Source organism: Nothoprocta perdicaria, unplaced genomic scaffold, assembly GCF_003342845.1.
Source record: "Nothoprocta perdicaria isolate Ctin4 unplaced genomic scaffold, notPer1 scaffold_89, whole genome shotgun sequence".
Lineage (NCBI taxonomy): Eukaryota > Metazoa > Chordata > Aves > Tinamiformes > Tinamidae > Nothoprocta > Nothoprocta perdicaria.
In genome coordinates, this window is record NW_020456187.1 from 2,911,889 (window position 1) to 2,927,126 (window position 15,238).

Sequence of the window (15,238 nt, forward strand, 5' to 3'; positions counted from 1 at the left end):
TAAGGCAACATCCACTTCACGTCAGCTGTGGTTGCAGATGCTCCCACGGAAGATCTTAATGGATCATTAGCTCTGGACTGGGGCCTCCTCTCCAGGGCCAATCCTATCATCAAATCCCCTTTCCTTTCTCTCCAGAAAGGCTCTAAAAATCTTTCCAAGTAGGTTTTCACATAGGCAGAGAAAGCAAAAGTTACCATTACCCACTCTGCTGAGGAGACAGGACCTTTCTGAAGGGAAGGGACTTTCTGCATAGAGTACAGGTGATGGTTGGGCAAAGACTTGCTCTGTAACTGTTCTGGAGCAGATCCACACAGATGGAGCATCACTCCGGAGAAAACTGCCCCCATCTTCCCCAAACACATCCTCTTGGGCAAATTCCTAGGAAGCCTATAAAAGATTTTAACGTTCAAAGCAGAGCTGCAACATGCCATGACAGAATATAGCAGCAGTTATTCCACTTTGCTAATCAGTTCAACAGCATAATCTGTTATAAATTATAAGTAAATATAACATACATAGCTTATATATAAGTATATCTGTATAAAGTGTCGGGATTCATAGAAGGAAATGCCCCAGTGGTACCATCTGTTACTAATACACCTGTAACTTATTGGAAAATGTACCTAGATCGATTATCCTTGAGCAATCTTTTCTGTCAAGTTTGGATAAAACTGTTTCAGAACTTCAAAAGCAATTGTGAGGAAGAGGAGGGTAGAGACAAATTAAATAGGAGACACAATGTATTCGTATTGTGAAAAAACAGGCAGTGAAAAATGCATCTTTAAGGTAAAGATTAAGGAAAGAAGTGTTTTACATAAAGACACTATTCATCATTACATCTGTTGATGATATTAATAAAACTTGCCAGTGTCTGGAGCTGCACAGAAAAGTAAACAAATACACCAAGCTTGCACCTCACTTATTTAAAGCTACCTAACAACTTCTCCTTTAACTTTTCAGAGTATCATTTTTTTCCATTGGGTTTTGATTATTCAGCACAAAGCAGCATAACCACCTCCGCATCAAGTCAGGATTTTATTTGATCACAGGGGCACTGCAACCGAGCGGAGAGCCCAAAAGCAATCACTTTATTTGAAATTAGGTAAAAAAAGAAGCCTGCAAAGAAAAATGAGTGGCTCCTTAACAGTTATTGCAGCTCTCTCAAATCTAATCTCCAATTTGTTTTTAAATCTCCAAGTTTATAACAACAGACATATGTGGATGTTTCGTATTAGAGAAAACACTAATTCCAAGGTTTGTTTACCTGGCTCAGGTGCAAGCTACAGCACATTCAGTCTCATCATTGCTGACTGAATTAATATAACAGGAAGAAAAATTAAACCCAAATCAAAAGTACAGTGGCCTTTAAACAATATTTGTCTTATGCTCTTGTAAAACAGAATTAATTATTTATAGAAGTAGGGAAGAATCTGCAAGTACTTTCCAGTTTTTAAAGCAGGGCAAGTTTTCCTGTTGCCTACATCCCTCACAGCAGCATGTTTATTCTAAAGAATAATCTGAAAGATAAATTTCAGCAACAGAGTGACAAAATACTTCATGTAATATCAATGGCAAGGCACTGGAATTCAGACCGAAGCATATACAAAAAATATTTGTCAATATATTTACCATGGGAATATATTCATCATGGGAACTTAGTGCGTGAAGAGGAGGAAGGATTCGTTTCTGCTGAGGGAAGTGGGAGCGACTTGCAAAGCATCTTAAGTTCAGCTAAACTGGCTTTATATTTAACTATTTATTCTGAAATAAATATTCTGAAATCAGCAGATAATTACAGGATCGTCATCTTTGCAATGTGCTAACTGGAGTATTTTCAACCCAACATATAGTGCTGCATTACTGTTTGCAATAATAAATGAAAATTGATTTATAAACAACATGAAACTGAAAGCTATAACTGTTTTCCTCATTCAAAAGTGATAAAAAAAGACGGATGCTGAAAAGTAAATTAGATGCTTTAAATTATTATAACTACAATAATGTAACACCTACATTTTTAATAACAGATAATAAGATGTATTAAAAATTATTCAAATGACTGCTCTCTAAATTGATGCAGTGCTTACAATACTAAAAGTTATCAGTAGGGAAGGTGCTTTAAGTCTATAAATTGTTAGCAGTAAAAAAAAAGGAGAAAGCAGATACTGCAGAAGGATGCCCTGAGTAGCAATATCGCAGAGAAATGCAGGCCTAATTCCACGCCAGGAATAAATTGTTTCTTGTAGCCAAAGTAGCAAGTTAGCCCAGCAACAAAGAGCTAATGCAAAGGCAAATAGCATCTCAAATACTAAAAGTAAATGTAGGAATTTAATAAAAGGCACAGAAAGGGGAAAAAAAAGAAAAAAGTATTAAAGGTCAGAGAGAAATAAATAAATTAATTAAAAATCACATAGGTATCTTCAATTAACTATTTGTCTCCACTCTTTCCAGATAAGACTCCTGATAACAGAGGACTAGATACCTTAGATGCCTTTTACAGGATTGAAGAAATTACTCTGTATCAGCCGAGTATAAAGGAGTCTAAATGACATGCTTGGACCAGCTGCTCATTTTTGGATAACTAAGAGTAGGTGAAGTGAAAAAAGAGATAATGAAATGAAAAAAAGAAAAGAAATAGATAAACTGGTCTCATGAAGCATTCACAGATAAAAACAAACAAACTTAAAAGGGCAAAGAGAAGAAAGATTCTAGAGAAGAAAGACACTTCCTTCTCTTTTTTAAATTTAGATTTTATTTCAGTAATTTTTTCTGATCATGAAATCATTTAAAATCAAAGAGTTCAGTATATATATATAAACCAGTCTTGGAGAAAAAAATATATATATACACACACACACACATATGGATATTTATATCATAACCATTGCTGAAACTGATTACTTTTCCCCTGAGGTAGGAGAAAAGAAGTCTCTAAGTGGTTATCCCGTTTAACAGAAAAACAACTAAGTAGAAAGCTTTCAAGAAGCAGCACTAGAAAATACATTTAATCTGTCTGATCTGACAGCTGAGGAAGAGTTTTAGTAACACCTGGTTGCAACCTGCAGATGAAAGAATAGAGCAAAGCTTTTCTTTTCAGCTTAATGCCATAAAGCGTGCATCTAAAGTATTCTTTAATATTGCATCGAAGATTTGCTAACCCATACATAAATCATGCCTGGAAGAAAAGCAGCATTTACTGGTAAAACTACAAGGTTTCATTGCCGCAGCGGAATAAGCAGACCTCTGAGTGACATTACACCGAAAAAATGATGGCTTTAGATATTACAAAGAAATAAATGCACTTAGAACAGTTCGTGGCAGACGTACTTTAGAAATATTTTGATGCATTCTCCCTCTATAACAGTCCTCAGTTTATTTTCATTTTACGGACTGCTGCGGTCACTGGAGAAATAGGTGGATATGAATACATTTTAGTACACAAGGAGAGCATGTTATGCAGAAGACTAAAGATTTCCATGTACAGTGTTATCAAGTATAATACCAGCTAAATCAAACAGTTCAGAAAACTTTATCAAAATTTGATTCGTTGCAAATAAAGATTTATATATATATATATAAAGAGTAAGATCGGAAATCCATTCAAGCTGCTTCAAGTGACTTCTGTTCTAACAAACCTTCTCACTATTTTATCTCAGCTGGCTATCTAGGCTTTTTGACCTACAATCCTAGCAGGTCTGGGAAGAGAGAGGAGAAATGGAGCGTTTTTGTTCTAGACACAGCACGGCCCACAGAAGACCAAGACTGAACTTCCAGAGGAAATCTTAACTAGTTCTGAAACAAGTCAACTACTGAGAGTCTCCAGCACATTAAACTCTCAAAAGGAGCAGAGAATTTGAGCACGCGTGAACTGCAGTTTCTCCAAGATTTATAATTTGAACATGCATGGGGAAATCTTTAATTGTGATGGCAAAAATCTGTCTTCTAAAAGGGCTGATTTTAAGTATTACCAAATGAGCAAAAAAGTAGGGGAGGAGAAAAAAAAGTCGCTAGACAGATATTTTAGTTCTAACATGGAAAAAATATATATATATATACACACATATATGCATACACACATATATACAGACACACACACTGTATTTTCTAAAATCAGCTTCATAATCATCTCAAGTTCTGGCCATATAGTTCAGCCTAAAGATTGGCTCGGATTGCGTATGGTTAAAGGTCTAAAATTTTGTCAGAATTTAACTGAATCCATCAGAACTAGTAAAATGCAATGATACCCATCCCTGAACATAAATACATAGCAATTTAGTCCTTAAAACTCACTTTTGCATGCTATTTTGCAGTGGAATCCATGAACTGTGCACAATCTTGTTTCTCTAGCTTAATTTTTTCCACATTTTTAGATATAGTTTTGCCAGCTTTCCGAACTAAGTTTACTGCAGTACTAGAAGCTAAAATACAAAAATCGTACATTAGCCACTACCAGTTGCTTTACAGCATAATTTTGCCCTGAAGTATTGAAAAAGTCTGTTTTTAGCAAACATGAATCTCGTGCTTGCACATCAAAAAAAGCACATTGTGATTTTAACCATAACTCTTAAGTTTTTCCTAAAGCAAAAACTTTGTGTAAGCTCATTATATTAAGAACCAAAATTGTTTTTATATATACACACACAACTATTCAGAAGGGTTTTTTTTTTTTTTTTTTAAGAGCAAACACCTGCAAATCAGTAAACCTTAATGGAGCACATGCAGCCTTAAGCAGAATAGCATGAAATTTAATTTTGAGAAATTCACTTGAGACCAAAAGGCAAACAGTATGTGGTACACAAAAAATCCTAAGGAAATCCTATTTCAAAAAATCCTAAGGAAAAAGCCCACCTCTAAATGAATACCTATTGAAAGAGAAATTTAGCCTATCCACAAAAAGCCACATACAGCTCATTATTTATAAAGAATAAATATACATTTTTAACATATGTGTATTATAAAGGAAGTCAACTATCATAGCAAGGAATCTACCTCAGTCTAAGACCCAGATAGAGGTCTTAACACCTTAACTCTGTCTATTGGACAGGAACTAACTCCAACTCTTTCTTTAAATCTCAGAAATATCAGAAATTTAAATATCACAAGTTTTCTATTGGTCCTAAAACAACAGCCACTAAATGAATTAGACATCTACTTAATAGTTGATGGGATTCATGGGTTACACCTGTTTTCCTTCCCTGGCCTGAAAGTAGGAAATAAAAAAGGAAAACCTCAGTTCCATAAGCTCCCAAAAACTCAGTTCATCCATTCCCTGGAAGCCTCAAGTCTTTACATCCCTCAATAACAACAAATAAAGCAAAATCGGGAGAAAAGGAGGGAAGGGAATCAATTATTTCAGCCTTAACTTTTTCTTTTTCCCCTCCAAGCAAATATAATAAACATGATGATCCCATTACAACATGGGAGACAGATACAAAGAAACAGGGAGACAGAGCAGACAACCTCTTTTACATTTGGCTCATCATCCCAAGTGCAGAACGAAGCTTAAGCCAAATTTCCATCACACCAAACTCTGGGTTGACATTAATGCAAATATCATTTGTTAGAGCATATTCAAGCACATGTTTTTTTACGCAGTCTACTAATTATTCATAGAACAAGTAACAGTTTCCAGAGGGTTTTCTTTTTTTAAAATGAATTTACCAGTATTTCTTCTTTTGTTGTTACAATAAAATATTGCAGAGCACCCTCCTTTCAACCCTGCAGTTCAGCCTGTTTGAGCCACTCCTGCACCCTTTACTTCCACCATCCACATGTTCCTGTTTATTCCCTATGGGCACTTTGAAATCCACTGGTGAAGTTACTTGGGTAGTCGCTATAGGAAGAAAATAATATATATATATATATATATATAATGAAATGTTTGTGGGTTTTTTCTTTTTGCAGGAAGTTATAAGCAGGATAGGGAAGACAATCTGAACTAACAACTGCAGGCAGCTGGAGAAACACACTCTAACGATACAGCTGGACATCATTTGCAAAGATGCTCCAAAAGCTGCCACCAGAAAGCCCAGTGACATTATTGCTTCTGCTTCCCTTGCACAGACACTGCTTGAATCCACAAGGTCCAATTAAGGGAGCTAAAGTGGCACAAAAACTCTTCTTATAAGGGTAGTCTCTGGACACCAGTTCATTATAGGATCAGACGAGCACCAGAGTCAGAAATATGTGGCCAGGACTAAATGAGACCTTTAGATCGGGTTGGTTGTAACATCAAACCACAGCCCTATATACATGACATTTGTGTGAGAAGCTCCAGCACCTCTGCCACTCACTCTTGTTCTACCAGTGGGCATCTGTCTAAAAATAAAGTCTGCTGCTCCAGCGGATGTATGAGCAGCTGAAACGCAATTAAGTGGGCAGCCCAAAACTGCAGGCTTGATGACACCTCAGAGACAGCATTTCAGTGAAGAATCAAAATATCACTTCTGCATTACACTGTATTCCCAACACCTGTCGAACAAATTAAAGACCTAGACATACCCAGGTCTTTGTATTCCCACCTTAAGTTTCTGCTCATAAACCAAGACAGATCTTCATACAGTTCTAAATACTCCCCTTAGACACTTGTGCGCCCTTCCACAGTCAACAAGCCAAGTCTTAAACTAAAATAATTAAAGACTTAAGTTAAAGGAGTTTTCCCTCATCCTCCAACAGTTTCATCATGTCTACTCAACCCATCATTAATTTTTTTTTTTTTTTTTTTAGGATGTGGAAGCCCTTTTACAGTTATCACTAATTACTATGAGAGAAAACAAAAACAGAAGTTCCATTATTTGGTAGTTTTGCTTCTAATTTTAGGCCTGTTTTACAAAGATATAGTCAGCCATCTGAAAGTGTTCACAGAACGCCTCACATGTCACACAGAAAGTGAGAACTTTAATTTATGCAGGACTTATTTCATCTCCATGCATAATTTTTTCTTCCCTAGACTTCTGCAATCCAGTGACACGAATGTCAGGCTCAACTAAAGATTTGCTGTTACAATGACAGCATTAGAAGTTAGGCATCTTTAGCAGTCTAGTGAGTTACAAGACGTTTCACCTTTTGATAATAAAATACTTCCATCAATATTGAACCTTTCACCCAAAGAACATCAATATACATCACTGAAAATAAAGCTATTTCCAAGAAACTCAGTGACAACCAAGCGGCAGCACAGCAAGCCACACGAGAGCAGAAGTGAGCACTGCAGAGCCGCATGCGTAAGAAACCTCAAGATTTACTCAGATTCAGATCATACATCAAAAACAGGTTATCACATGGGTACCATAATCAATGACGTTCTGATGACACCACCCATCATCTGCACGACACTATATCACCCAAGGAAATAGTTATAGGGTGTAAGCAAAGTAGGACCAATCTTACTCAGCTAAACAGACAAATTCTTTGGAATATATTACTCGATAATGGTGAGATTAGGAATCTCCAGGAATCTCAGGCCACAAGCCTATTAACCAGCCTTCAGCATGTCTCACAAATCTCTCCACTTCTATGAAGAAAAAAAAAATATTTTTTTTGCAGAGTTCACAGGGAAATGAAATCAAAATCACACTATCACAAATACTCCAATATTCCTCTATCAGCTGGGGAATCAAAGATGCACAGAGAGCTCAGTCTGTTTATTGGAAATCACTATTTATTTTACAAATGTTTTCAGTACCTGTTTAGCTTAAAACTTCTGAGTACTACAGAGCATCCAGAGATAGATAAACAAGCAAGATGCACATTACCAATGGAGAAAAGGCTAAGCTCTCCTGGCTGAGGCTAGAGGAAGAAGGTTGCAAATCCCTCTTAGGGTCTAAAAGGAGCTGTCAGATTTACAGATGCCTCACAGCAAGATAAACAGCAGGCAGCCAATGCAGGCACCAAAAGGTCTTGTTAAAGCTCCCACTGTCCTCTCCTAGAATCAACAGGAATCTTGCTTGGATTCCCTTTATATATAGAAACATTATAGAAATGTCAGTTCACTTCATCTTTTATTTTATACAGAGAAGGAGTAGTAATATCACAAAAAGTTACAGGAAAGTAATTAATTTGTTAATGGGTAAAGAATTATAATATTTGTAATGGATTTTTGCTTAACTAGAATAAATTTACTGGAAAAAAACTATCTTTATACTTGCAGATATTCAAAGAAAGTTTGCCATAATATATTCTAGTTTTACTTTTCTCAGAGCTATCTCACTCTCTACAGGTACCAGTATCACCAGCAGAAATAGCCAGAAGTATGCTCTTGTAAACAAATAAACAAAAACACACTTGCTAAGAATGTAAAGAATAAATGCAACGGCACAGGTAAAGAACTTCTCAGCTACATTTACTTGAGATTCGTTTTTCAGGGGGGTCACAGCGATTCTTTCTCACACTGTAAGGAGGACTAAAACCACTTGCAAATGTTAAAAGTGTTTCCTTACACATTTCCTTATTTTTGTAACCTACTCCCAAATCACAAAACTGCAGAATCATTCACACTGAAAGGAACTGCAAGAGGTCACTTTGTCAAACTTCCTGTTCAAAACAGAGCACTCTACAAGAATTATTGCACCACGATTTCCTCAGGGACAAAAGTCTAAGGGAGGCAGATAAGCCTGTCCTCCTCAAATCATCCTTGTGACCTTAGTTGCAAATGAGTACGACAGATTCCTTTCTTCACTCAAACTTGCCCCCTGTCCTCAACACTTCTATTGCTATGACACTGGCCAGGTCTCTCCGCATCCTTGCTTGGGTCCCATAGACTTTTTTGGGTCAAATTCTCCCAAGTAATCCCTGTCTCAAACCTTGCCCCTTCTTTGTAGTTTTTCTCCTCTACCTACAGAGGTATGGGATATCTTCTTGATGAGGACAGAGAAAAAGACATTTTGATATTCCTTCTAAGAAGCAACTCCAGGTGCAAATCTGTCTTCCTTAACACCCAGCATACTCCAGTAAGATTTCTAAATTTCTCCTTTATATATAGCCTGTCCCTGCTTCCATCTCCAAAGCACCCTATTTTTCCACTGGAACTTTCATGAACTTCATGTTCAGCCAAACCAGTTTCCTTGATACATCTGCTTGTTTTCATGATTACTGGAGTAGCCTGTTCTTGCATTTGGAAAAGGTTGTCCTTAAGGATAAGCTTAAAGGTGCTTCCCTGAGCTCCTCCTTCAGACAGGGACACCAAAATAAAGCCCACAATCAAAAGATGTCATTCCACACAAATAAACAAGGTTAAATTGTACATTTCTCCAATGGAAATATCCTATGTCTAACCCACTTTCTGAGCAGAGAGCAGCAATGCTCACCTATTACACACTTTGAGTAATTACCACAGAATTCGGAGTCCTTTTCTTTCAAGGATATACTGTAGTAAGAGTAATAAATAAGACATAAAAAAGGAAAAATACTCTGGAAAAAAAACAGTGTAATCTGCTGTCTGCAAAGGAAAAAAAATGGCTGTCAGAGATGCAGAGACTGATAATTTAAGCACTTGTTGTGTTTTTTTTTTTTTTTTCTCTCTATAATGGAATATTAGTTTTCCAGATATCCACTAAGCTAAAATGAATTAAACCATTCCCTTTGTCTGTTATGACTAAAGCCGTTAGGTATCATACACACTCACAAAAAGCATTCATAGTCTGGCCAAATTACTTTTCATCAATATTGCTTTAGGAATTATAGATACACTTTAAAGATTTTACACTTGTTAAATATTTTAGTGCATTTAATATTACTGAAAAGTCAGAAAATGATCCAAGCAAGCAAGGATGTTTTAAGACATGGTATTTAGATGTCAGACTTCATTGTAAGTGTACATAATTTCATTTTCCCTCCCCAAACTAAAGTCAATAAATTCGTCCTAAAGTGGCAAGCAACTAGACACTAGATTGCAAGTAATGTAATACATAATTCCTCAAGCAGAAGCAGAAAGGGTTGTTTTTAGCAGCTTTAATGATTTTCCCTCTAGACATTTTTTGTTTTAATTTCTGTAGAAAAGTGCCATTTGTCTAGAATATATTAAGATATAAATGCAGGCTACCAAAATGACGAGCCTTAGCTGTGCAGCTGATAGTGCAAAGGCCAGACCAGACACCAGTACAGCAGTATCCTGGAAAACTCTCTTGTTATGCAGTCAGTGACACTGTTAGGGCTCTCTAAAGTCATATCTCTGTTGTCAGGACCGGAGGCCTAACCGAGAAACGCAGACTCCGCTCTACTGCAACTCAACACCTTACATGGGAGGTCCCCAAATCTGGGACCACAGAGTCACTGACACACAGTATCTTCATTTGAAGCCACTAGAGAACTAGCTGCGATGGGAGTGCTCTCCCTGTAGTATCAGTCTAGCAGACAAATACAGATAAGTTTGATTTATCTACAGGGGAGGAAAAAAAAAAAAAAAAAAAAAAAAAGGTTGACTGGTCTTACAGCATCAAAGAAATTCTATAGTCTGTAATTCAACCTCAAAAAAATTATAGTGAAAATGAATGGTGTGGAAATATGCACCTAAGTATAATTTAATGCTCTTAAATACAAATCATTTTAGCAATAAAACTGAGGAATAACCTTGACTGCACTTTCCTGGGAAATTATAAACACTTTGCCTAAATGACTGGTTCTTAACGTAGAAATCAGCATAAGGTTCCCCAAAGCTTACGAAGGGCCAAGCAATTCATTAAACCTTTCAGTAAAAAACAGGAAAAAAAAATAGCTATTTCCAATATGTAGAAACAAAATTAAACGACAAGATATATGCAAACTGTGAAGCTGTAAATAATTCCTAAATCTTTTAGTCTTCATCTCTAGCCACTGCATCTCAAAAATTACAGTCCCTTAATCACAAGGCTACTTCCATAACCCATGTTTGTAATGAAAAGACAAGAAGCAACCTAAGAGAAAACAGCCAGAACTTACACATATTGTTTCAGAGGAAAGACATACAACTTACTTCCTGTATGTTTCTTCATCACAACAAGATACACACATACCAGGAGAAGGCCATAACTGGTAAAAAGAGAGGCAGAGTCTGGCAGTACATGAAGAAAACTACAGCTCAACTCCATCCAAAAATATATGTAAGCGAACATTAAGTTTCTAACCAGCTTTAAGGAGTATAAAGCTACATTCTTCATAAGTGAGGTGATAGCTTACATTGTTACTAGTCTTCACTGCCAGATTCTTCCCACTTATAAGACAGAATAACAAATCCCTTAGAATAGTGATGCCTGGGAGCCCCAGTATTTGTAAAACAAATGGGACTGGATTCTACCAACATCTTTAGAAGCTTAGAGATGCACTCTGCACCCAAGTGTTCCTAGAGGGCAGTTCCTCACATTGCAAATATGAATTTAAACTGAGAGAGATGCAACTCAACCCTCAAACTATCTTTGAAGTCAAGAAAAAAGACAAAACATTAACATAAAAAATCATCTCTAAGAAATGACAACAAGTTCTCTACAATGATCTGAAAGACACGTTCAATTTTCTTCCTTAGTGAAGCACGGAGGAGATGAACATACCTGCACCAGAAGTCGATCGCTGTTGAGGATGGGCTCTTCCAGAGGGTGAAGAAGGCTCCTTCATACGATCAATGACATTGTCGGACAGCTGAAAAAAGATAATCCGCCACCCCAAAAATAGTCAGACAGCATCTTCCTATTATTCCTCTCCTAAAAGAAAACTAAGTAAAACTATAAAGAGAGAAAACTCACAGACTTAGACTTGACTGCAGGTTAAGAAATTATCAACAACATAAATGTTCTGTTTCAACTGTATTTCCCCTCCCCCAAACCTCCCAAAAAACGGGCTGAAGGTGAAAGAATCATAGAATGCTTAAGGTTGGAAGGGACCTCAGAGGTCATCTAGTCCAACCCCTCTGCTCAAGGAATTAATACAAAAAAGTAAAAGATAACAGAGAGCGTAAAGGAAACTTTACACGGCCCTTTGCCAGGATGCTTGTAATTCATCAGCCTTTTTGCCTTTCTCAAGTTATTACAGCTAAATACCACAGTGTACATTGTACAGTATTCATCACAGGGAAAACTTCATCTTTTTGAAGTCCTGTAGACACCCATGTAACACAAGTGGTAACAGCAAGTCCTGCCAACTACTAAGTCCAACCTAACACTGACTTTTGCACATATAAAACATTGTTATAAATCACGTGGACCCAAACTGAGAAAAGTAAGGCCCAGTTTCTAACCTAAACCCGTCCACAGGAATATCTAACATAAGTTAAAGCAGTAATAACACAAAAGTTCCATTTTCTATTTTCAAATTATCAGTTTCCTCACACACCTAATCCTTAATAAGACTGTTTTGACCACACAGGGAAAACTTGTTTTAGTTTGCAATTTATCTTAAAATATTACTAAACTTAGAGGATAGGGCATTTCAGTGGCAAAAACCCTTTTGCAACCCAGTCCTACAGCTCTGAACATCACCTAGTTCTACACAGACCCATTCTAGATCTATTCACTAATACTTTTTAAACAAAACAATATCTTCCTAGTGTCCATGATACCGTTTGTTTTTTATTCCCCATTCCCCAAGCTCCAGGATATTTGAAATGTTCACACTGCTCTGCAGTACTGGAGCAGCTGGACCAAGTACCAAACACCTAATTTTTTTGTTCCTGCACTTGGTGTGCTTTGAAGTGGATGGAGTCCCTTCCGTGAACACTTACGTTATCACGAGATACTTGGATGAAAACATTAAGTGGCCAGAACAGAAAAAGCGGACCAAAATAGACCACAACTGTTATACTTGCTCCGGCTATACTACACTTTTCTAAGAGCAGCAATAAAGTTTGGCTCTTCTTGTTATTAAATACAGAGAGCGTTTCACTTAAAGTTTTTTTTTTTTTTTTTTAATACCAAAAGACTTGTCAAAATGTGCTGTGCCACAAGGTATCTGCCTTCTGGCCCAAAGACGCTGTCAGTAGGGAGAAAAATAGAGCGTTTCTTTAGGTTCACAGAGGATCATACACTAAATGTGGGGCATAGGGGAAGAAGAGGTCAGAGAAAGGCATCTCCTATAACGGAGATATGGAGATATGGGGGCCATGAGCTTCTCGATCAAGGCTGCTTGCCAAGACTCGCCCTTCCCTGCACCCAAGCGCCCTGGCCTTGGAATTAAAAATATTTAAAAAACAGAAATACGGAAAACAGAGGAAGAGCGGAGCGGGATGTGGGGAAGGGGCGCGCCAGGGAGGGCCGTGGCCCGCGGGGCAGGAGGCGGCAGAGGGGCCGCCGCTCTCACCCGCACGCCCTTCACCACCGTGATGTTCTCGTTCTCATCCGCCTCGAAGGTGACGCGCCGGGTGCTGCTCCCGCCGCCCATCGCCACCCGCTGCCGCCGCCGGGCCGCGGACGCCGCCAAGGAGACTCGCCGTGCCCGCTGCCAGCTCGCCTCGCAACAACGCCGCCCCTCATTGGCCCGCCGCCCGCAAGGCACCGCCCCCCGAGCCTACAACGCCGCTCCCCGTTGGCTGCAGGGCGGTAGCCATGGCGACCGCGCAGGCCCCGCCGGCAAGGTACCCTGGGTCCGCAAACTTTTTCGGGTTTCAACTTCCCGAGGAGACATTGCGGAGGGTGAAGCCTACAAGTCCCAACGTGCTTCGCGCCGCGCCTCGGCGGCGGGGGGCAGTGCGCGCTCGCAGGGCACGCTGGGTAATGTAGTCCTCGAGTGGCCTCCGAGGCAGAGGCCGCCGCACAGGTAACTGCCTCGTGCCCCTTACGCCAAGGCGTGCCCGACACCCCAGGATGGCGCAGGTGGCATCTGGAGGGAAAATAAAGTAAAATAAAACTTGTGTAGGGGACAACATTATAAATTTGTGTCATATTTTGGACATCTTCGAACTTCTCTTGCCCAAGTAGCACCAAACTCCTCCACTTTCTGATTTTTTTTTCCATTTTTATTTGGATGGAAGGTGCCTATCGGCTGACATTTCATCTGCTGTTTTCTACTATGGGTTTCTCTGACTGTTCTGTATGACCTGGAGTTGCAGAATGCCGTGAGGCAAGCATAGATTATAGATTCGGGGAGGAAAAAAATGCTATTCCTGAAGAACAAATGGGCAGAATTATACCCCAAAATTGCCCTGGGTCATTTTGCAATGTCCATAAGGTCCAGGAGCTGTGGAAAAGCAGGACTGTGGTCCCCCGGAATTTATGGCTCCCTTATAATAAACAGAAATGAAAGACTATTTGCCACAGGCCATATCTGTGTGTGTGATTTTATATATATATATATATGTCTTTACATCAAAAGCTTTTCTCTGTGGACTGTCAGATATATCTGGAGGCTTTTTCAAGGACAATACTCTATGAAAAAATTACAAATTAATGTTAAAAAAAAATACAGCAAATTTGCAGACGAAAACTGTTCATTAACGGCCAGCAAATAAACTTAAGTTTTTTATACAATTCTCACAAGCAATTTGCAAATACAGAAATAAAGTTATATTCTGTGTATAGCATTTATTCTTCAAATGGTTTAAATGTTCTCATGAATAACATGCTTATTTTAAAGAGTAGTATATCAATATACATATCAGTACAAAGATTTGAATGCTGTGTCACCTAGAAAAAAATAAATAAATGACTTGGTTCAGCCTAACTAGTGCAGGCAGCAGCAGTAATCAAAGCTTATCAAAACAGAGCTCAGCACAGAATAATTTATGTTACTGCTCGGCAGTTTTAATCAGTCTACAGGAGGTGTATGCAGCCAAGCCAGCCTTCCTTTGATAGGTGAGTTACCTTAAATACCAGCATCCCACTCCTCAGCCAAGATAAAACCATCCTAAGATACGTGTGATGAAGGGATGTGCCCAAAGTTTTGCAGTATATGGGTGTCAAAGAAGCAGAACGTTGGTCTCCTGTGTCAGTTCTCTTTGGTTATCAGACAAAACATCCTTCCTACCAGGGAAAAAAGATAATGCAAAAGCAGGATGTCAAAAAAAGATGTGACAATCAATACAAATCCATTCAATGTTTGGTTCTTGCTTCATCTCAACTCATTCCTGAATTGCACAAACGGAAAATCCATCTCAAATTGGTAAACTTCAAATATTTCAGCACAGCTGAAAAGCACAAGCAGAATGTTATTAGGTTAAAAACCTTTACTTTTTGCAGGGCTCTGTGCTTTTCCACATACCCAGCACATTTTTATGGCCAGATTTTAAACTCTTGATCCTTCGTTAAAAAAAGCAATGTTGCTGTTTGCTGTCCTCTCTCGA

The 15,238-nt window shown here is 38.4% G+C and overlaps 1 protein-coding gene across 1 annotated transcript in view; it reads right to left on the reverse strand.

The window, feature by feature from the left end:
- Positions 1-13,341, reverse strand: part of CHCHD3 (coiled-coil-helix-coiled-coil-helix domain containing 3) — a 66,417-nt gene extending 53,076 nt beyond the window's left edge. The window contains exons 1-2 of the mRNA XM_026052456.1: positions 13,261-13,341; positions 11,520-11,607 (exon numbers count right to left, since the gene is read on the reverse strand). Coding sequence (XP_025908241.1) covers positions 11,520-11,607; positions 13,261-13,341 — 169 coding nt within the window. The remainder of the gene's footprint in view (positions 1-11,519; positions 11,608-13,260) is intronic.
- Positions 13,342-15,238: the final 1,897 nt, after the last annotated feature.